This window comes from Heptranchias perlo, chromosome X, assembly GCF_035084215.1.
Source record: "Heptranchias perlo isolate sHepPer1 chromosome X, sHepPer1.hap1, whole genome shotgun sequence".
Classification (NCBI taxonomy): domain Eukaryota; kingdom Metazoa; phylum Chordata; class Chondrichthyes; order Hexanchiformes; family Hexanchidae; genus Heptranchias; species Heptranchias perlo.
The window spans coordinates 78365-100978 of NC_090370.1; the positions used below are offsets into that span (position 1 = coordinate 78365).

At 58.2% G+C, this 22614-nt stretch overlaps 1 protein-coding gene across 1 annotated transcript; it reads right to left on the minus strand.

Annotated features, from left to right (window-relative positions):
- Positions 1 to 4598: 4598 nt before the first annotated feature.
- On the minus strand, positions 4599 to 21310 carry LOC137307023 (disco-interacting protein 2 homolog B-A-like). Its single transcript, XM_067976370.1, has 7 exons — positions 21041 to 21310; positions 20224 to 20285; positions 17775 to 17832; positions 14121 to 14195; positions 13551 to 13725; positions 12412 to 12535; positions 4599 to 8336 (listed from the first exon to the last, which is right to left on the minus strand). Exons 4-7 carry the CDS (start codon positions 14193 to 14195, stop codon positions 8084 to 8086), a joined length of 627 nt encoding a protein of 208 aa, XP_067832471.1. The 5' UTR covers positions 17775 to 17832; positions 20224 to 20285; positions 21041 to 21310; the 3' UTR covers positions 4599 to 8083.
- Between the last annotated feature and the right edge of the window lie 1304 nt (positions 21311 to 22614).

Sequence of the window (22614 nt, forward strand, 5' to 3'; positions counted from 1 at the left end):
ACTCTCACTCACTCACTCCTCCCTCACTCACTCACTCTCACTCACTCACTCCCTCCCTCCCTCCGGCGAACAAAAAGAAAAAAAAACCCCGCGAGCGCCAAAATTTTTTTTAAAAATTCAAAAATAAACCCCCGCAACGGCTTTTTTTCCCCCCTCCTCTGACGTAATCGCGGCCCCCCTCGTCCCACGTGACCGGCCGCCGAATTCCCCCCCTCCTCCTCCTCCTCCCACATCGGGCGAATCCGCCCAGGAAATAGTCCCCGATTAGAATCGAGCTTTTTAAAAATATATAAAACCTACTTATCGTCGTTTTCAGCCCCTTGGATTTCAACGTTTTTGTTTCTTTTTGTCGTTGGGGGGAGGAGGTTTTTTTTTGTGTGTTTGTGTGTGTGAGAGAATTATCCCTCCGCGCTCCGTCCGGGCGCCCGCCGTTCGCGCCCTTTTCAAACGGTCGTTTTCAAACCGTCGTCTGGTCGAATGAGGGGGAGGGGGTGGGGGAAGAAGAGGGGCAAAGATTACTCTCCTTAAATGGACTCCACTCGCCCAACGCCACCCAAAGTACTTCAGCTTTTCCCCCAGGACGTATTGTGGGAGAGGTTACAGTGGGAATATTTTCCCTTTTCGGTTTCAACCAAATTTGGATCCAAGTCTTGGATTTATTCGCCTTCCCCAACTCCCTTTCGTGATGTTTACCTTGCCTCTTTGACGAAAGGATGAAAATTGGGAGGGTTCCGGACCCATCGAAGCGAAAGAGGTCCAGGAGATATGGCCCACGTTCGGAATTGGCCAACTTGGGCGCCATTTTGGAGGACGTTTTCAAATTTCGGGGGGGGGGGGGGTCCTCCTTTGTGGGAGCGGACGTCGTCGAGAGCGAGGGGCCGTCGCGCGAACCCGGGATAGATACGGATGAAGTCGCTCGTCAGCCGGGATGGATGGTCACGCACGGGCCAGTGCAGGCACCGATAATAAGAAACGGGAGCAGGAGTCGGTCCTACGGCCCCCTCGAGCCTGCTCCGCCATTCAATCAGATCATGGCTGATCTTCTACCTCAACTCCACTTTCCCGCCTGATCCCCGTATCCCTCGATTGCCCCTAGAGTCCAAAAATCTATCAATCTCAGCCTTGAATATACTCAACGACTCAGCATCCACAGCCCTCCGGGGTAGAGAATTCCAAAGATTCACAACCTCAAGAAGAAATTCCTCCTCATCTCAGTCTTAAATGGCCGACCCCTTATCCTGAGACTATGCCCCCTAGTTCTAGACTCTCCAGCCAGGGGGAAACAGCCTCTCAGCATCTACCCTGTCAAGCCCCCCCTCAGAATCTTATATGTTTCATTGAGATCACCTCTCATTCTTCGAAACTCCAGAGAGTATCGGCCCATTCTACTCAATCTCTCCTCACAGGACAACCCTCTCATCCCAGGAATTAATCTAGTGATATCATACACAACCCACTATTGACAGCATAGCCACCAGTACTGTCGCACGTAAACCAGTGTTGGAATAAATGACCACTTAATCTGTTTTGGGTGATGCCCCATCTTGGATGAGCCGCTACTTCCTCCAATTAAATATTGGGAAGATCAAAGCCGTTGTCTTCGGTCCTCGCCACAAACTCCATCCCTCTCCCCGGCCACTCTCTGAGGCTGAACCAGACTGTACGCAATCTCGGTGTCCTATCTGACCCTGAGATGAGCTTCCGACCACATATCTGCTCCATCGCCTAGACCGCCCACTCCCACCTCCATCACATCGCCCGTCTCTGCCCCCTGCCTCAGCTCATCTGCTGCTGTAACCCTCATCCGTGCCTCTGTCCCCTCCAGACCCGGCTATTCCGGTGCTCTCCTGGCCGGCCTCCCATCTTCCACCCTCTGTAAACTCCAGCTCATCCAAAACTCTGCTGCCCGTATCCTAACTCGCACCGAGTCCCGTTCACCCATCACCCCACTGTGCTCGCTGACCCACACTGACTCCCAGTCCGGCATCGCCTCGATTTTAAAATTCTCATCCTCCTGTTCAAAACCCTCCATGGCCTCGTTCCCTCTCCCTATCTCTGTGACCTCCTCCAGCCCCTACGACCCTCAGATCTCTGCGCTCCTCCGATTCTGGCCTCTTGCCCATCCCCTGATTTCCATCGCTCCCACCATTGGCGGCCGTGCCTTCAGCTGCCCGGGGCCCCGAGCTCTGGAATTCCCTCCCTAAACCTCTCCGCCTCTCTCTCTCTCCTCCTTTAAGACGCTCCTTAAAACCTCCCCCTTTGACCGAGCTTTTGGTCACCTGTCCCTAATATCTCCTTATGTGGCTCGGTGTTAAATTGTATTTGATAATCGCTCCTGTGAAGCGTCTCGGGGAGGTTTTACTACGTTACAGGGGCTGTATAAAGACACATTATTGTTGAGGTGATAGTGAGGGTACAGCACGGATTCACTAGGGTGTGGGCTGGTGTGAGGGAATATAAATAAATATAAAGACTTTACAGAGGTTTAAAATTAGGACGAGATGGGCCAGAGTAGACAGAAACAGACTGTTTGCATTGATTGAGGGGTCCGGAACAGGGGGACACAGATATAAGAGTAAATATCCGAGAGCGGGAGAAAGTTATTAACCCAGAGGGTTGAGAGGCTGTGAAGTGCACAACAGGACTTAGTGATTGACATGATCTCTGCTTCAATCAATGGTTGAGGGAAAAAGGACGATGGGAACTTGGGATTAGGATACTGTTTGTGTGGAAGGTAACGACAGACAAGGACTGATGGGCCGAATGGCCGGTTTCTGAGTTGTAATTTCTGTGTAATCCCATTCGCCCGTTATTCCCAGCGTTAAAGACTGATGTGCCTGGACCCCTAGATCTCTCTGTTCCTCCAATCTGTTAAGAGTCTTTCCTGTTTAGGATATACTTCCTTTCATTGTTCTTTTTACCCATAATGTCCTGTGGTGTCAGCCGAGGGACTATGGGTAAGGCACCCTCGTCTCTGAGGCACAAGGTCGTGGGTTCGAGCCCCCACTCCAGAGACTTCAGCACAAAATCCATACCGACAATCCCAGTCAAAATCCATACCGACAATCCCAGTGCCAGTGCTGAGGGAGCGCCGCCCTGTCGGAGGGTCGGCGCTGAGGGAGCGCCGCGCTGTCGGAGGGCCGCCCTGTCGGAGGGTCGGCGCTGAGGGAGCGCCGCACTGTCGGCGCTGTCGGAGGGCCGGCGCTGTGGGAGCGCCGCGCTGTCGGAGGGTCGGCGCTGAGGGAGGGTCGGCGCTGTCGGAGGGTCGGCGCTGAGGGAGCGCCGCGCTGTCGGAGGGTCGGCGCTGAGGGAGCGCCGCGCTGTCGGAGGGTCGGCGCTGAGGGAGCGCCGCCCTGTCGGAGGGCTGGCGCTGAGGGAGCGCCGCGCTGTCGGAGGGGCGGCGCTGTCGGAGGGTCGGCGCTGAGGGAGCGCCGCCCTGTCGGAGGGCCGGCGCTGAGGGAGGGGCGGTGCTGTTGGAGGGCCGCCCTGTTGGAGGGGCGGCGCTGAGGGAGTGCCGCACTGTCGGAGGGCCGGCGCTGAGGGAGCGCCGCACTGTCGGAGGGCCGGCGCTGAGGGAGCGCCGCACTGTCGGAGGGGCAGTCTTTCTGATGATATGTTAAACCGAGGCTCCGTCTGCCCTCTCAAGTTCGAGTCATAGAGTTATACAGCACGGATAGAGGCCCTTCGGCCCACCGTGTCCGCGCCGGCCATCAGCCCTGTCGACTCTAATCCCATATTCCAGCATTTGGTCCGTAGCCTTGTATGCTATGGCATTTCAAGTGCTCATCCAAATGCTTCTTGAATGTTGTGAGGGTTCCTGCCTCCACAACCCTTTCAGACAGTGAGTTCCAGACTCCAACCACCCTCTGGGTGAAAAAGTTCTTTCTCAAATCCCCTCGAAACCTCCAGCCTTTTACCTTGAATCTATGTCCCCTTGTTGTAGAACCCTCAACGAAGGGAAAAAGCTCCTTAGTATCTATCCTATCTGTGCCCCTCATAATTTTGTACACCTCAATCATGTCCCCCCTCAGCCTCCTCTGCTCCAAGGAAAACAAACCCAATCTTCCCAGTCTCTCTTCATAGCTGAAGCGCTCCAGCCCTGATGTAAAAGATCCCACGGCCACTATTTTGAAGAAGAGCCGGGGGGGGGGGGGGGGGGGGAGTTCTCCTCAGTGTCCTGGGGCCGATATTTATCCCTCAAACAACATCACTACAAAAAAAAACTGCATGATGTGGTCATTTATTTCATGCTGTCTGTGGGATCTTGCTGTGCGCGGCAGCAAATTAGCTGCCGCGTTTCCTACATCTCAACAGTGACTACACTTCAAAAAGTACGTCAGTGACTGTGCAGCGCTTTGGGACGTCCCGAGGTTTCGAAAGGTGCTGTAGAAATGTTCTCTCTCTCTCTCTCTCTCTCTCACGCTCTCCGCGCTGAACTGCCTCTGCCACCTGCTTGCCCACTCCACCAGCCTCTCCCACAGCTCACCGTGCCCTCTAATTCGGCCAACGTGGAACGGATTAGAGTTTGAAACACAGGGCCCCCCCCGACCTCATTGAGCGAGAGGATCACAAAGCAAGCGCAAAAAATAAAATCGGGGTGCAGCAAAAATAAAAGCCTTTAATTTTCAGCTGTTGAAATATAAAAACAGTAATTATCACAAATGTACAAAAAAGGAAAAAAAAATGTCAAGGTGAATATAATGACCTAACAGATGATCAAAAAATGATCAGATATTTCAACGCATGTATCGTAATTAAAGAACGCTCTGTGTTAGTGTGGCCTAGGCCCAAAACATTAGCTTGTTACCCGACATTTCACACAACTGAAATTCGACCGGCCCGGCCCGGCCTCGAGCTCTCGCAGGCTGTGCGATTTGTTAAACGGTCCAGCCCCTCTGCCCCCCACACAGAGCAAATACCTGCTCTGGGGGCTGTAGGCCGAGAGAGAGAGAGAGAGAGAGAGATTCATTCCTGCCGGATCTGCTCCGAACACCAACATTTTCACCGCAGTACGGAGGAGTTTTTAAACCCTCAAAAACCCGGGGCAGTAAAATCCCAAGCGTGGATAACTCGGTGGGCCACTCCCCCGTCCCGAGCAGGGGTTGTAGTTCGATGGATCTTGCAATGAATCATTGAAGAAACATGATTTACACGCGGACTTAACTTGGAACAGGGAGCAGCTACGTCAGATCGAGGCGGGGGGGGCGGGGGGGGGGAGGTAGGTGCACTCAGTGAAACAGTCGGTCAGATCGTGTCCAGAGACAGGTCTCGAAAACTGAGAACGCATCCCAGCTTCCTCTGAACCTCGAGACTCGTCCCGAATTATTTTCAGGGGGGGAAACCCCCGGGCCTCTTTAAAAAGAAACGGATGGCAACGCGTTCTCGCGTTCACGTGAACAAGAGAAGTGTCGGTGCCTTGCGGGCTCGCCCGCCGGTCCGCAGGACTAGCAGAACACGCCCCACCAAATCCAGGTGCGTTCACACACAGACGGGCCGTCTCTCAGTCGTTTCCCCGTCCCAGCGAGCAGGTACCTTAGCAAACATCACTTAGTATTACAGTGCACGGTATGCTGCACACAAATCTCAAAATCCCTAATTTTATGCTTTCAACTATTCATGGCCAAGAAAAAGACAGTACACGAGGCTACAGGTCAGTGTATGCCACAACGGTATGTATTACACAGATGATCTAAATAATTAAACTCCCCTCCCTCCCCACGCCCCCCCCCCCCCCACAAAATGTTTGCGGTCACTGTATATGTCCTTAATTATTATGTATATTTTATATATATTATATACATATACACATAGGCGTTAGTGAGACGAATCCTCGTGGTGCCAGAACAGCGAAAAGCCTCGAGTGTTTCGAGCCTGGGATATTGGAAAAGCAGCTTGAGTGGGGTGCAGTGAATGACAGGCCGAGTCTGAGGCAATGACCAGCATTCAGATCTCTCTGCTGTCACAAGAGGTAATGCAGCCGTACGCTAACACACACACGCAGACACACGCACGCATGCAGACACCACACACCGACACGACACCCACACGCAGAGACAACACAAGACACCGATACGCGCAGGCACGACAAACTGACACACACGCACACAGACACGACACCACACACACCCACATGACACCGACACACACGCAGACACGACAAACCGACACACACACACACAGACACTGACGCAGACACGACACACACACACACGACACAATAACACCAACACAGACATGCACACACTGGCACACACGTTGCACATACTGACACTACACACACTGACACACACACACAGACACCAACACGCATCCACACACAGATAGTGACACGCACAAACACACTGACACGCAGATAATGACGTACGTACACGCACAAACACACTGTCAAATGGAAGGGTTCTTGGAGCTGATTTGATGTTGGTCACTGAGTATTGATGGGAGATAGCTTTACAACTGGACACGGCCAAGGCACCCGAAGGGATGACCCAGTGTCGAGTCCCGATGGGATTGAAAATCTGGGAAGAGATTTGAGTTTACAAGGCGTGAAACCGAAAGGACACAGAAGGATTTTTTTCCAAATATTACATCCGCAAACGTGTTCAGGAGATTGTTTTGTCCCAGGTAACGAGAATTGGAAGCTTTGTGTTCGGGAGGACTGTTTTTAACGCCGTCACTCGATGTCTCTGCTGCTCTCGACCCCCGGGCGGGGCCGTTCCCTTAAGATCAAGTTATGATTAAAATGTGCACGCAGTGCGTCAGATTCAAGTTAAATGGGTGGGGCGGTTTAGAAAGCAGCAAAGTGCTTAGTTTGGTGGGATCAGTATCTTAAGACTCGGGCTGTGCTCAGAGGAGCGGGTCTCACAGCCACACCTAAGTAAGAAACAAGAATAGAAAATGCAGGCAGCGTCTGCGCAGAGAGAGAGAGAGAGAGAGAAACATTTAACGTCTGGTCGTTGACACTTTTGTCAGGACTCTCTCTCTCGCTCCGCTGTTGTTTGGGGATTGGGGTCTCTCTTACCCGGTCCAGGAGGCGAGAGAGGGAGAGACACAAAATCAGGGTTCGCAATGGATCCCTTTATACCTAATTTCCTGCAAAGGGGGGGGAGGGGGAAGAGAGGGAACGGACCGCATTTTACACGGTCGAGGTTTTGAAATGCGAGGCCTCGGTATACAAGGATGTATCTCCCCCAGAGTCCTCGCCACATACAGTACAGTACAATACCAGTCCAGGTCACGTGCAAAAGGGGAGATGTCAGAGTTAAGGGATCTCTTGTAATCCTTAAGTCAAATAAATTTTATATATATATATATATATATATATAAAAAAAAAGAGAGAGCGAGAAGTAAAGCTTCATACATCATTATACAGCTTGAAATGTATTCATTGGTATTACGGTTCTCAGCTTGGCAGGGCAGGGGTTAATCCGATGGGTCGTTGGGTGGGAGGTTACGCCCTTGCCCCGCGGGGGGTTGACTGACAATACTCGCTCGTAGAACCCCCCCCCAACCCCCACGCCACCGTTTTAACGAGGGTTCACGGGCGCAGAGCCGACTCCTCCCGCCGGGTCGACGAGTTCTCGCGAGCGCCCGCCCGCCCGCCGCCACTTCACCCCAGAGGGTGCTGCTGGGCGAGCTCCCGTCCGGCCCCGCGATTGTCAGAGATACGACAGGTCGGGTAACGGGTCGTGTAAACTGGGAGGGGGAGAGGGGGCCGCCGTTGCTGTTTTTACGATTCTACCGGGGTCAGACGACGTCTGTTTCACCCTGTCCAGGGCCAGACGGTCTGTTGTGGTCGCCATGAACCCCTCCCCTCTCCTCCTCCTCCTCCCCAGCCAGCAAACCGGAACAAGGAAATTAACTGCAAGTGTTAAACTTCATGTTAAATATGTCAGAATTCCCCTCCTCTTCCCTCCCACCCCCCCACTCCCCATTACTCCGAAAGAGGGCTTCGCCCACACAAAGTCTCGGCTGCCATCTCGTGGCGATGGCCCTCCGTCATCTATCGGTTAGAACGTAGAGTCTGTGCCCCCGACAGCACCCCGCCGGCCCCCTCTCCCCCCCCCGCCCCGGCCCTGGACCAGCGTTACATGTTGTAAGCCACGTAGATGGGGTCCAGCTGATCGGCCAGGAAGCTGTCCCTCAGGTGCATGCGCTGCTTCTCGCCGCGAGAGTTGATGGGCACGACTCCCGGGTCCACGACCACCACCACTCCGACAATCAGGTAATGTTCCTCCAGAACCACGTCCGTGACCAGGGGGACCAGGTCCAGGGCTTCCTGCTCCGAGCTGCTCAACTCTACCACCACCACCAGCAGATTGGTCCAAGTGAAGACAGCGCTGGGGAGAGAGAGAGAGCGAGAGAGATATTAGGAGCCCACACTCGATCGGCACTCCCCCGCCAGGCGCGGGACTCGATCGGCACTCCGCGGGACTCGATCCCCACTCCCCCGCCAGGTGCGGGACTCGATCGGCACTCCGCGGGACTCGATCCCCACTCCCCCGCCAGGTGCGGGACTCGATCGGCACTCCGCGGGACTCGATCCCCACTCCCCCGCCAGGTGCGGGACTCGATCGGCACTCCGCGGGACTCGATCCCCACTCCCCCGCCAGGTGCGGGACTCGATCGGCACTCCGCGGGACTCGATCCCCACTCCCCCGCCAGGTGCGGGACTCGATCCCCACTCCCCCGCCAGGTGCGGGACTCGATCCGCACTCCGCGGGACTCGATCCCCACTCCCCCGCCAGGTGCGGGACTCGATCGGCACTCCGCGGGACTCGATCCCCACTCCCCCGCCAGGTGCGGGACTCGATCCCCACTCCCCCGCCAGGTGCGGGACTCGATCCCCACTCCCCCGCCAGGCGCGGGACTCGATCCCCACTCCCCCGCCAGGCGCGGGACTCGATCCGCACTCCGCGGGACTCGATCCCCACTCCCCCGCCAGGTGCGGGACTCGATCCCCACTCCCCCGCCAGGCGCGGGACTCGATCCGCACTCCGCGGGACTCGATCCCCACTCCCCCGCCAGGCGCGGGACTCGATCCCCACTCCCCCGCCAGGCGCGGGACTCGATCCCCACTCCCCCGCCAGGCGCGGGACTCGATCCGCACTCCGCGGGACTCGATCCCCACTCCCCCGCCAGGTGCGGGACTCGATCCCCACTCCCCCGCCAGGCGCGGGACTCGATCCGCACTCCGCGGGACTCGATCCCCACTCCCCCGCCAGGCGCGGGACTCGATCCCCACTCCCCCGCCAGGCGCGGGACTCGATCCCCACTCCCCCGCCAGGCGCGGGACTCGATCCGCACTCCGCGGGACTCGATCGGCACTCCCCCGCCAGGCGCGGGACTCGATCCGCACTCCGCGGGACTCGATCCGCACTCCCCCGCCAGGCGCGGGACTCGATCCGCACTCCGCGGGACTCGATCCGCACTCCCCCGCCAGGCGCGGGACTCGATCCGCACTCCGCGGGACTCGATCCGCACTCCCCCGCCAGGCGCGGGACTCGATCCGCACTCCGCGGGACTCGATCCCCACTCCCCCGCCAGGTGCGGGACTCGATCCGCACTCCGCGGGACTCGATCCGCGCTCCCCCGCCAGGTGCGGGACTCGATCGGCACTCCGCGGGACTCGATCCCCACTCCCCCGCCAGGCGCGGGACTCGATCCCCACTCCCCCGCCAGGTGCGGGACTCGATCCGCACTCCGCGGGACTCGATCCGCACTCCCCCGCCAGGCGCGGGACTCGATCCTTGTGAGAGACAGCCAGAAAGAGAGACAGAGAGAGCGCGAGCGAGAGAGGGGGAGGGAGAGAGAAAGAGAAACATAGAAAATAGGATCAAGAATAGGCCATTCGGCCCTTCGGGCCTGCTCCGTCATTCAAAATGATCATGGCTGATAGTCTAACTCAGTCCCCTGTTCCCGCTTTTTCCCCATATCCCTTGATCCCTTTAGCATTAAGAACTGTATCTATCTCCTTCTTGAATACATCTAATGACTTGGCCTCCACTGCCTTCTGTGGAATTCTGGTTTAGGGAGGGAATTCCAGAGCTTAGGGGCAAGGCAGCTGAAGGCACGGCCTTCTCAGGGCAGCCTGGTCAGCGGCCACCACATGCCGAGAACAAATAGAAAACTGCAGGCAAAGGGGGCGGGATTGACGGACTCCATGTTCAAAAACCCCTCTGACACATACACACAATGAACTTAAGGTGTGAGTGAGTTTTTTTTTATTCGTTCATGGGATGTGGGCGTCGCTGGCGAGGCCGGCATTTATTGCCCATCCCTAATTGCCCCTTGAGAAGGTGGTGGTGAGCCGCCTTCTTGAACCGCTGCAGTCCGTGTGGTGAAGGTTCTCCCACAGTGCTGTTAGGAAGGCTGCGGTGTGCACCATCCACAGGATGCACTGCAGCAACTCGCCAAGGCTTCTTCGACAGCACCTCCCAAACCCGCGACCTCTACCACCTAGAAGGACAAGAGCAGCAGGTACATGGGAACAACACCACCTGCACGTTCCCCTCCAAGTCACACACCATCCCGACTTGGAAATATATCGCCGTTCCTTCATCGTCGCTGGGTCAAAATCCTGGAACTCCCTTCCTAACAGCACTGTGGGAGAACCTTCACCACACGGACTGCAGCGGTTCAAGAAGGCGGCTCACCACCACCTTCTCAAGGGCAATTAGGGATGGGCAATAAATGCTGGCCTCGCCAGCGACGCCCACATCCCGTGAATGAATTTAAAAAAAGTTCCAGGATTTTGACCCAGTGACGATGAAGGAACGGCGATATATTTCCAAGTCGGGATGGTGTGTGACTTGGAGGGGAACGTGCAGGTGGTGTTGTTCCCATGTACCTGCTGCTCTTGTCCTTCTAGGTGGTAGAGGTCGTGGGTTTGGGAGGTGCTGTCGAAGAAGCCTTGGCGAGTTGCTGCAGTGCATCCTGTGGATGGTACACACTGCAGCCACAGTGCGCCGGTGGTGAAGGGAGTGAATGTTTAGGGTGGTGGATGGGGTGCCAATCAAGCGGGCTGCTTTGTCCTGGATGGTGTCGAGCTTCTTGAGTGTTGTTGGAGCTGCACTCATCCAGGCAAGTGGAGAGTATTCCATCACACTCCTGACTTGTGCCTTGTTGATGGTGGAAAGGCTTTGGGGAGTCAGGAGGTGAGTCACTCGCCGCAGAATACCCAGCCTCTGACCTGCTCTCGTAGCCACAGTATTTATATGGCTGGTCCAGTTAAGTTTCTGGTCAATGGTGACCCCCAGAATGTTGATGGTGGGGGATTCGGCGATGGTAATGCCGTTGAATGTCAAGGGGAGGTGGTTAGACTCTCTCTTGTTGGAGATGGTCATTGCCTGGCACTTGTCTGGCGCGAATGTTACTTGCCACTTATGAGCCCAAGCCTGGATGTTGTCCAGGTCTTGCTGCATGCTGGCTCGGACTGCTTCATTATTTGAGGAGTTGTGAATGGAACTGAACACTGTGCAGTCATCAGCGAACATCCCCATTTCTGACCTTATGATGGAGGGAAGGTCATTGATGAAGCAGCTGAAGATGGTTGGGCCTAGGACACTGCCCTGAGGAATTCCTGCAGCAATGTCCTGGGGCTGAGATGATTGGCCTCCAACAACCACTACCATCTTCCTTTGTGCTAGGTATGACTCCAGCCACTGGAGAGTTTTCCCCCTGATTCCCATTGACTTCAATTTTACTAGGGCTCCTTGGTGCCACATTTGGTCAAATGCTGACTTGATGTCAAGGGCAGTCACTCTCACCTCACCTGTGGAATTCAGCTCTTTTGTCCATGTTTGGACCAAGGCTGTAATGAGGTCTGGAGCCGAGTGGTCCTGGCGGAACCCAAACTGAGCATCGGTGAGCAGGTTATTGGTGAGTAAGTGCCGCTTGATAGCACTGTCGACGCTACCTTCCATCACTTTGCTGCTGATTGTGCGTTCATGAGGGACAGACAGACAGACAGGGGGGGAGGACAGACAGATGGGAGAGACAGACAGACAGAGGGGGGAAGAGACAGACAGACAGAGGGGGGAAGAGACAGACAGACAGAGGGGGGAAGAGACAGACAGACAGAGGGGGGAAGAGACAGACAGACAGAGGGGGGAAGAGACAGACAGACAGAGGGGGGAAGAGACAGACAGACAGAGGGGGGGAAGAGACAGACAGAGAGACGGGGAGACAAACAGAGAGACGGGGAGACAGACAGAGGGGGGAGGAAGAGAGAGAGACACACACACCCCATTGGATCCTGTGCCCAGGTGCTGTTCTCAGTGACAGTGTTATCCATGTGCGAGTGACATTCGGGTTTCTCTTCTGTCAAACAGCACTGGTCCCCACGCCCTCCCTCTCCCCCTCTCCCCGGCGGCACCGTTTACACTCGCAGTTCAAGATGACAGGTGCACCTACCACTCGCCAATGCCCCTGTGTGCCCTTGAGACGGAAGTTTCAATGTCGATGGGGTGATAGCGAAGTCCACGTAACTCCAGGGTCTCGTCGAGAGCTCCGACTATATAAAGTGCATCGTGTCGATCTACAGAGAGAGAGAGAGAGAGAGAGAGCAACCACAGGCCCGTCAAAACCACGTTTGAATTAATTCATCGCTAAACTGACATAGCACCAGCCGCGGTAAAGGTCGGTACTGAGGGAGCGCCGCACTGTCGGAGGGTCGGTGCCGAGGGAGCGCCGCACTGTCGGAGGGTCGGTACCGAGGGAGCGCCGCACTGTCGGAGGGTCGGTGCCGAGGGAGCGCCGCACTGTCGGAGGGTCGGTGCCGAGGGAGCGCCGCACTGTCGGAGGGGCGGTGCCGAGGGAGCGCCGCACTGTCGGAGGGGCGGTGCCGAGGGAGCGCCGCACTGTCGGAGGGGCGGTGCCGAGGGAGCGCCGCACTGTCGGAGGGTCGGTACTGAGGGAGCGCCGCACTGTCGGAGGGGCGGTGCCGAGGGAGCGCCGCACTGTCGGAGGGTCAGTACTGAGGGAGCGCCGCACTGTGGGAGGGTCATTACTGAGGGAGGGCCGCACTGTCGGAGGGTCGGTACTGAGGGAGCACCGCACTGTCGGAGGGGCGGTGCCGAGGGAGCGCCGCACTGTCGGAGGGTCAGTACTGAGGGAGCGCCGCACTGTCGGAGGGTCAGTACTGAGGGAGCGCCGCACTGTCGGAGGGTCAGTACTGAGGGAGCGCCGCACTGTCGGAGGTGCCGTCTTTCGGACGAGACGTTAAACCGAGGCCCCCATCTGCCCTCTCGGGTGGACGTAAAAGATCCCACGGCCGCTATTTCGAAGAAGAGCGGGGGGGGTGTGGGGGGGGGCGGGGAGTTCTCCCCGGTGTCCTGGGGGCCGATATTTATCCCTCAACCAACATCACTTTAAAAAAAAACCACATGATCTGGGTCATTTATCACATTGCTGTCTGTGGGATCTTGCTGTGCGCAAATTGGCGTTTCCCACGTGACACTTCAAGGAGAAAGAAAGGATCTGATTGGCCGCCAAGCGTTTTGGGACGCCCTGAGGCGGCGCAAGGCGCTGTGCGATCGGGTCCACGTCCTCACCTCCGCTGGCGTCGGTGAGCTCCGTCCTGCGGACAAAGCCCAGGTAGCCGGTCCGCGCCCACAGGGTGTGGACGTCTCCGAAGCTTAGCCGGGTGTTGAAGTGGTCGGCCTGCAGCGACTCGTCCCCGTAGATGGTGTAGTATCCGCTGGAGCTGTGGGGGCTGCTCACCCAGATCTCAGGACGCAGACACAGACAGACAGAGAGAGAGAGAAGGGTGGGTTATTATAATCGTACAATCCTGCAGCACTCCCCTTTTCGAAAGTTATTATTGAATCTGCTCCCACCGCCCCTTTCAGGCAGCGAGTTCCAGATCAGAACAACTCGCTGCGTTAAAAAAAAACACTCATCTCCCCCCCTCTCTGGCCCTTTCCCCGATTATCTTAAACCCGTGTCCTCTGGTTACCGACCCTCCTGCCAGTTGGGAAACAGTCTCTCCCCATCGACTCTGATCAAAACCCCCTCGCAATTTTGATCACCTCCGTTAAATCTCCCCCCCTTAACCTCCTCTGCTCAGAGCAGAACAATCCCAGCGAACGGGGCAGGGTCCCGAGGCCCAGCAGTTCACTCACCTCCCCCAGGTGCGCATCTCCAAGAGGCCCCCTGGTTTCGGGGTTCACTATGATCACCCGGACTCCTGGTAACATCTGCACGAGAAGAGAGAGGAGGTTCACAGTAACGAGACTCGGGAGGTGGGGAGGGGAGGGAGGGGGGCACTGGAGACGGGAAAGGGGGTCCTGCTTATCAGAGGGATGCCAGTTTCACCCTCCGCCAGGGAACGATCGTCGTGCGAGAGTCCGGATCGTGAGTGTTGGGATATTCAACCACAGGGGGCATCGCACAGAACCCCCCCACCCCCCCAAATCCTGTTTTGGCCCGACGTCCTCACTCAGACACACACACACACACACAACACTTTCCAGTGAGGGGGGTCTCTCAATAGTGAAGAGGAGAGGGAGCTCTGGCTGATTTCCCCCCGACCCGTTTCCCCCGAAACTCGGGGGCGATGGGGCCCACGTGTAGCCGCTCCGACTGAGCTCAGCACAGGCCGGGGATGTAGCCTGGGCCTTTCCTGCTCAGCGTGTGGGGCTCAGGCGAGGGTCTGGGAGGGGGGGGGGGGGGGGGGTCAAGCCGTCCTGCCCTGCTGGAGAAAAGGGGGCCGGTCGGTCGAGGGATAAGTGAGGGAGCTTCGGTGGTGAGGGGGGGGCTTGTGTGCGGAGTGGGGGTGAGAAGCAGGGGCTGGGATTGAGGAGAGCCTGAGGGGGTGGGTGGTGGATGGGTGGGAGAGAGAGAGCACGAGAGATTATAGTAGGTAGATGGGAAAGTAGGGTTGAGGTCACAATCAGATCATTATCAAATGGCACAGCAGGCTCGAGGGGCCGAATGGCCTACTCTTGCTCTTAATTCGTATGTTTGAGAGAGACAGACAGAGGGGGCGAGAGAGATTGACAGACAGAGGGGGCGAGAGAGAGATTGACAGACAGACAGAGGGGGCGAGAGAGAGAGACAGACAGAGGGGGCGAGAGAGATTGACAGACAGACAGAGGGGGCGAGAGAGAGAGACAGACAGAGGGGGCGAGAGAGATTGACAGACAGAGGGGGCGAGAGAGATTGACAGGCAGAGGGGGCGAGAGATTGACAGGCAGAGGGGGCGAGAGAGATTGACAGACAGAGGGGGGCGAGAGAGATTGACAGACAGAGGGGGGCGAGAGAGATTGACAGAGAGAGGGGGCGAGAGAGAGACAGACAGAGGGGGCGAGAGAGATTGACAGGCAGAGGGGGCGAGAGAGATTGACAGGCAGAGGGGGGCGAGAGAGATTGACAGACGGAGGGGGCGAGAGAGATTGACAGACGGAGGGGGCGAGAGAGATTGACAGACGGAGGGGGCGAGAGAGATTGACAGACGGAGGGGGCGAGAGAGATTGACAGACAGAGGGGGCGAGAGAGACGGACAGACGGAGGGGGCGAGAGAGATTGACAGACAGAGGGGGCGAGAGAGATTGACAGAGGGGGCGAGAGAGACGGACAGACGGAGGGGGCGAGAGAGATTGACAGACAGAGGGGGGCGAGAGAGATTGACAGACAGAGGGGGCGAGAGAGATTGACAGACAGAGGGGGGCGAGAGAGATTGACAGACGGAGGGGGCGAGAGAGACGGACAGACGGAGGGGGCGAGAGAGACGGACAGACGGAGGGGGCGAGAGAGACGGACAGACGGAGGGGGCGAGAGAGACGGACAGACGGAGGGGGCGAGAGAGACGGACAGACAGAGGGGGCGAGAGAGAGATTGACAGACAGACAGAGGGGGCGAGAGAGAGAGACAGACAGAGGGGGCGAGAGAGATTGACAGACAGACAGAGGGGGCGAGAGAGAGAGACAGACAGAGGGGGCGAGAGAGATTGACAGACAGAGGGGGCGAGAGAGAGAGACAGACAGAGGGGGGCGAGAGAGATTGACAGACAGAGGGGGCGAGAGAGAGAGACAGACAGAGGGGGCGAGAGAGATTGACAGACAGAGGGGCGAGAGAGAGAGACAGACAGAGGGGGGCGAGAGAGATTGACAGACGGAGGGGGCGAGAGAGATTGACAGACAGAGGGGGCGAGAGAGACGGACAGACGGAGGGGGCGAGAGAGACGGACAGACGGAGGGGGCGAGAGAGACGGACAGACGGAGGGGGCGAGAGAGACGGACAGACAGAGGGGGCGAGAGAGAGATTGACAGACAGACAGAGGGGGCGAGAGAGAGAGACAGACAGAGGGGGCGAGAGAGATTGACAGACAGACAGAGGGGGCGAGAGAGAGAGACAGACAGAGGGGGCGAGAGAGATTGACAGACAGAGGGGGCGAGAGAGAGAGACAGACAGAGGGGGGCGAGAGAGATTGACAGACAGAGGGGGCGAGAGAGAGACAGACAGAGGGGGCGAGAGAGATTGACAGGCAGAGGGGGCGAGAGAGATTGACAGACGGAGGGGGCGAGAGAGATTGACAGACAGAGGGGGCGAGAGAGACGGACAGACGGAGGGGGCGAGAGAGATTGACAGACAGAGGGGGCGAGAGAGATTGACAGAGGGGGCGAGAGAGACGGACAGACGGAGGGGGCGAGAGAGACGGACAGACGGAGGGGGCGAGAGAGACGGACAGACGGAGGGGGCGAGAGAGACGGACAGACAGAGGGGGCGAGAGAGAGATTGACAGACAGACAGAGGGGGCGAGAGAGAGAGACAGACAGAGGGGGCGAGAGAGATTGACAGACAGACAGAGGGGGCGAGAGAGAGAGACAGACAGAGGGGGCGAGAGAGATTGACAGACAGAGGGGGCGAGAGAGAGAGACAGACAGAGGGGGGCGAGAGAGATTGACAGACGGAGGGGGCGAGAGAGATTGACAGACGGAGGGGGCGAGAGAGATTGACAGACGGAGGGGGCGAGAGAGATTGACAGACGGAGGGGGCGAGAGAGATTGACAGACAGAGGGGGCGAGAGAGACGGACAGACGGAGGGGGCGAGAGAGATTGACAGACAGAGGGGGCGAGAGAGATTGACAGAGGGGGCGAGAGAGACGGACAGACGGAGGGGGCGAGAGAGATTGACAGACAGAGGGGGGCGAGAGAGATTGACAGACAGAGGGGGCGAGAGAGATTGACAGACAGATGGGGGCGAGAGAGATTGACAGACGGAGGGGGCGAGAGAGACGGACAGACGGAGGGGGCGAGAGAGACGGACAGACGGAGGGGGCGAGAGAGATTGACAGACAGAGGGGGCGAGAGAGATTGACAGACAGAGGGGGCGAGAGAGATTGACAGACAGAGGGGGCGAGAGAGATTGACAGACGGAGGGGGCGAGAGAGATTGACAGACGGAGGGGGCGAGAGAGACGGACAGACGGAGGGGGCGAGAGAGACGGACAGACGGAGGGGGCGAGAGAGACGGACAGACGGAGGGGGGCGAGAGAGACGGACAGACGGAGGGGGCGAGAGAGAGAGAGAGACACATAGGGGGGGCGAGAGAGGGAGTGGGGGGTGAGAGAGACACAGAGAGAGAGAGAGAGACACACATAGGGGGGGCGAGAGAGGGAGTGGGGGTGAGAGAGACACAGAGAGAGAGAGAGACAGACAGAGAGAGAGAGAGAGACAGAGAGAGGGGGCAAGAGAGAGAGACAGACACAGAGAGAAACAGAGAGAGAGGGACAGAGGGGACAGAGACAGAGAGAGAGACAGAGAGGGGGGACTCACCTTGCCGGACTCGATGAGGGGGAGGCTCTGCGGAGCTCCTCGTTCCACCAGCCGGATCCTGCAGTGAACACAGCTCTGTTAGAACCCACTCCAGCGACCCCCATAACGACACCCCCCCTCGCACTCCGCCCTGAACCCCGTCGCTGGGGGGAGACTCGCTGGGGAGATTGTGGGGGGTCGGGGGTAGGGTCATGGGCCCCGGCCCACCCTCGCACCCGGAGCCCGGGACTGCGAGCGGCGACACGCTATTCAACCACGGGAGGCATCACCCACCTATCCTGTCCCCCTTTTCACCCACTTTCCAGCGGGGAGCAGGGACCCGGGCTGAACACCATTCCCCCCGCCTCTCCAACCCAGGGGCACTGCAGTCAAATATAGGACGACCCACCCACCCAACACAGGGTGGGATCGGCAGACTTAACGCAGGCTGGGGAGGGCGCAGGGGTCTTTCCTGTGGCTCAGTGGTCGCACTCACTCTTTCTCGTCTCGGAGTCAGAGGTTTGTGGGTTCGAGCCCCACAATCCGGGCTGACACTCCCCAGTGCAGTACCGAGGGAGCGCCGCGCTGTCGGAGGGTCGGTACCGAGGGAGCGCCGCGCTGTCGGAGGGTCGGTACCGAGGGAGCGCCGCGCTGTCGGAGGGTCGGTACCGGAGGGAGCGCCGCGCTGTCGGAGGGTCGGTACCGAGGGAGCGCCGCGCTGTCGGAGGGTCGGTACCGAGGGAGCGCCGCGCTGTCGGAGGGTCGGTACCGAGGGAGCGCCGCGCTGTCGGAGGGTCGGTACCGAGGAGCGCTGTCGGAGGGTCGGTACCGAGGGAGCGCCGCGCTGTCGGAGGGTCGGTACCGAGGGAGCGCCGCGCTGTCGGAGGGTCGGTACCGAGAGAGCGCCGCGCTGTCGGAGGGGCCATCTTTTGGATGAGATGTTAAACCGAGGCCCCGTCTGCCCTCTCAGGTGGATGTAAAAGATCCCACGGCCACTATTTCGAAGAAGAGCAGGGGGGAGTTCTCCCCGGTGTCCTGGGGCCGATATTTATCTCTCAATAAACATCACTAAAAAAAACATTAATTGTTCATTTATCACATTGCTGTTTGTGGGATCTTGCTGTGCGCAAATTGGCTGAAGCTTTTCCTACATTACAACAGTGAGTGCACTTCAAAAAAGTCCTTTATTGGCTGTGAAGCTTTGGGACGTCGTGAGAGGCGACATAAAAATGCAAGTTCTTTCTTTATTAAAATAAAACACAAACGTTTTTCAAGAAGTTTAAGAACCTTGGTTAGACCACACTTGGAGCACTGTGCACAGTTCTGGTCTCCATATACCTGGGTTAGACCCCACTTGGAGCACTGTGCACAGTTCTGGTCTCCAAGTTAGACCACACTCGGAGCACTGTGCACAGTTCTGGTCTCCATATACCTTGGTTAGACCACACCCGGAGCACTGTGCACAATTCTGGTCTCCATATACCTTGGTTGGACCACACTTGGAGCACTGTGCACAGTTCTGGTCTCCATATACCTTGGTTAGACCACACTTGGAGCACTGTGTACAGTTCTGGTCTCCATATACCTGGGTTAGACCACACTTGGAGCACTGTGCACAGTTCTGGTCTCCATATACCTTGGTTAGACCACACTTGGAGCACTGTGCACAGTTCTGGTCTCCGTATACCTGGGTTAGACCACACTCGGAGCACTGTGCACAGTTCTGGTCTCCATATACCTTGGTTAGACCACACTTGGAGCACTGTGCACAGTTCTGGTCTCCATATACCTTGGTTAGACCACACTTGGAGCACTGTGCACAGTTCTGGTCTCCATATACCTGGTTAGACCACACTTGGAGCACTGTGCACAGTTCTGGTCTCCATATTACTTAAAGGATAGAAAGGCATTGGAGAAGGTGCAAAAAAAGATTTGCTAGGACGATACCAGAACTGAGGGGATATATTTATCAGGAGAGATTGAACAGGCTGGGGCTCTTTTCTCTGGAAAAGAGAAGACTGAGGGGCGACCTGATGGAGGTCTTTAAAATTATCAAGGGTTTCGATAGGGTAGACGCAGAGAAGATGTTTCCACTTGTGGGGGAGACCAGAACTAGGGGCCATAAATATAAGACAGTCACCAATAAATCCAGTCGGGAATTCAGGAGAAACTTCTTTACCCGGAGAGCGGTGAGAATGTGGAACTCACTCTCACACGGGAAGTGGTCGAGGGGAATCGTCGCGGAGATGGATTTAAGGGGAAGCCGGATAAACACATCAGGGAGAAAGGAATAGAAGGATATGGTGATAGGGTGAGATGAAGTGGGGAGGGAGGAGGCTCGTGTGGAGCATAAACACCAGCACGGACCAGACGGGCTGTAAGGAGGAGAGGATTCGAGTGAACCAGGGAGAGCGGCAGGTTGGAGCAGGGACCGGCACCCAGGTAAATTGATTCTCCCCGCGGAGCTTACCTGTCGTGACGCAGCGCCTTCAAGTCCACGAAGACCGTGGTCGGGTCGGGCCCCGAGGTTCCCTGGAGAGAAAGAGAGGGGCGTTAGTTACCCCGCTGGAGTGGGGTCACCGGGGGAGGGACCCGATCGGAACAGCCAGCGCACGGAGACCTCCCGATCGCGGGCTCGAGCGGAGGTGTGAAGTGGGCGAGAAATTATCCCACCGGGGTAAACGCCGACATTTATAACGCAGACTTCCTATGTAAACGCGTCACGCTGTAATTGCAGCCCTCCCGCCTGTGGGGGCGCCGCAGAGCGCTCGGTTTTGCTCCTCCGGCCTGTGACCGGGATTGACTCCTGCCCTCTGATCGGCTCGGCTTCCCAATTTCGATAAAGAATAACATAAACTCATAATAAGGACGTGCTTTTAAAATGGGGGCTGAGAAGCCCCCCTTCGGCCAGCACTGTCCGCTGGCACTGACCACTGCCACCAACCTGTAAGCAGATGGTCAGGGGTAGAGAGCCACTGACCGCTGGCACTGACCTGTAAGCAGATGGTCAGGGGCAGAGAGACTCTGACCGCTGGCATTTTACCTATAAGCAGATGGTCAGGGGCAGACAGCCATTGACCGCTGGCACTGACCTGTAAGCAGATGGTCAGGGGCAGAGAGACTCTGTCCGCTGGCATTTTACCTGTAAGCAGATGGTCAGGGGCAGAGCCACTGACCGCTGGCACTGACCTGTAAGCAGATGGTCAGGGGCAGAGAGCCACTGTCCGCTGGCACTGACCTGTAAGCAGATGGTCAGGGGCAGAGAGCCACTGACCGCTGGCACTGACCTGTAAGCAGATGGCGATGTTGACCCTTGATCCGAAGGTGGTGCTGACGGCCCTGGGGGACAGGCCGAGGTCCTTGAAGAGTTTGGAAAAGGACTGGGTGAGCGCGATGCGAGCTCTCTCCTCCGCCACCACCACACACGTCCGGACACACGCCAGGTTCAGGCCCCGTGCCTGGCAATGGGGGGGGGAAAGGGCAGGTTCAGGTTATAACTGGGACACTGACCGATCGACTAATCTGACCCACTGACCGATCGACTAATCTGACCCACTGACCGATCGACTAATCTGACCCACTGACCGATCGACTAATCTGACCACTGACCGCTCCCTCCCCCGCCTCGAACCCCGCTCCCTCCCCGCCTCGAACCCCCCGCTCCCTCCCCCGCCTCGAACCCCCGCTCCCTCCCCCGCCTCGAACCCCCGCTCCCTCCCCCGCCTCGAACCCCCCGCTCCCTCCCCCGCCTCGAACCCCCCGCTCCCTCCCCCGCCTCGAACCCCCCGCTCCCTCCCCCGCCTCGAACCCCCCGCTCCCTCCCCCCCGCTCCCTCCCCCGCCTCGAACCCCCGCTCCCTCCCCCGCCTCGAACCCCCCGCTCCCTCCCCCGCCTCGAACCCCCCGCTCCCTCCCCCGCCTCGAACCCCCCGCTCCCTCCCCCGCCTCGAACCCCCCGCTCCCTCCCCCGCCTCGAACCCCCCGCTCCCTCCCCCGCCTCGAACCCCCGCTCCCTCCCCCGCCTCGAACCCCCCGCTCCCCTCCCCCGCCTCGAACCCCCCGCTCCCTCCCCCGCCTCGAACCCCCCGCTCCCTCCCCCGCCTCGAACCCCCCGCTCCCTCCCCCGCCTCGAACCCCCCGCTCCCTCCCCCGCCTCGAACCCCCGCTCCCTCCCCCGCCTCGAACCCCCCGCTCCCTCCCCCGCCTCGAACCCCCCGCTCCCTCCCCCGCCTCGAACCCCCGCTCCTCCCCGCCTCGAACCCCCCGCTCCCTCCCCCGCCTCGAACCCCCGCTCCCTCCCCCGCCTCGAATCCCCCGCTCCCTCCCCCGCCTCGAACCCCCCGCTCCCTCCCCCGCCTCGAACCCCCCGCTCCCTCCCCCGCCTCGAACCCCCCGCTCCCTCCCCCGCCCCCTCCCCCAATGGCGCACCGCGCCTGCAGCGTGTTCTATCCGCAGGACGCCCTGCAGCGACTCGCCGAGGCTTCTTCGACAGCAAACCCGCCACCTCCACCACCGAGGAGGACGAGGGGCAGCAGGTGTGTGGGAAACACCGTCACCCTCCAGGTTCCCCTCCGAGTCTCTCACACACCATCCCGACTCGGGCGTATATCGGCCGTCCCTCCGTCGTCGCTGGGTCCGAATCCTGGAACTGACGGCGCTGTGGGAGAACCTTCGCCAACACGGACTGCAGCGGTTCGAGAGGGCGGCTCACCACCACCTTCTCGAGGGGCGACCAGGGGAACGGCCTCGCCCGCCACGCCCGAGGACGATGATTAAAAAAAAAATTATAAATCCCAGGAGCAGGAGTTTAAAAAGGGAAGAACGAGAAAGCGCAGAGGGGTTTTTGGGTGAGGACAGAGAGA

Excerpts from the sequence above, each read along its gene's own strand:
- LOC137307023 (XM_067976370.1), bottom strand. The coding sequence starts at position 14,195 with ATGTTACCAGGAGTCCGGGTGATCATAGTGAACCCCGAAACCAGGGGG. Across the intron at positions 13,726-14,120 it reads GAGATGCGCACCTGGGGGAG|ATCTGGGTGAGCAGCCCCCA; the intron begins GTGAGTGAACTG and ends CTGCGTCCTGAG. Across the intron at positions 12,536-13,550 it reads GCTCACCGACGCCAGCGGAG|ATCGACACGATGCACTTTAT; the intron begins GTGAGGACGTGG and ends CTCTCTCTGTAG.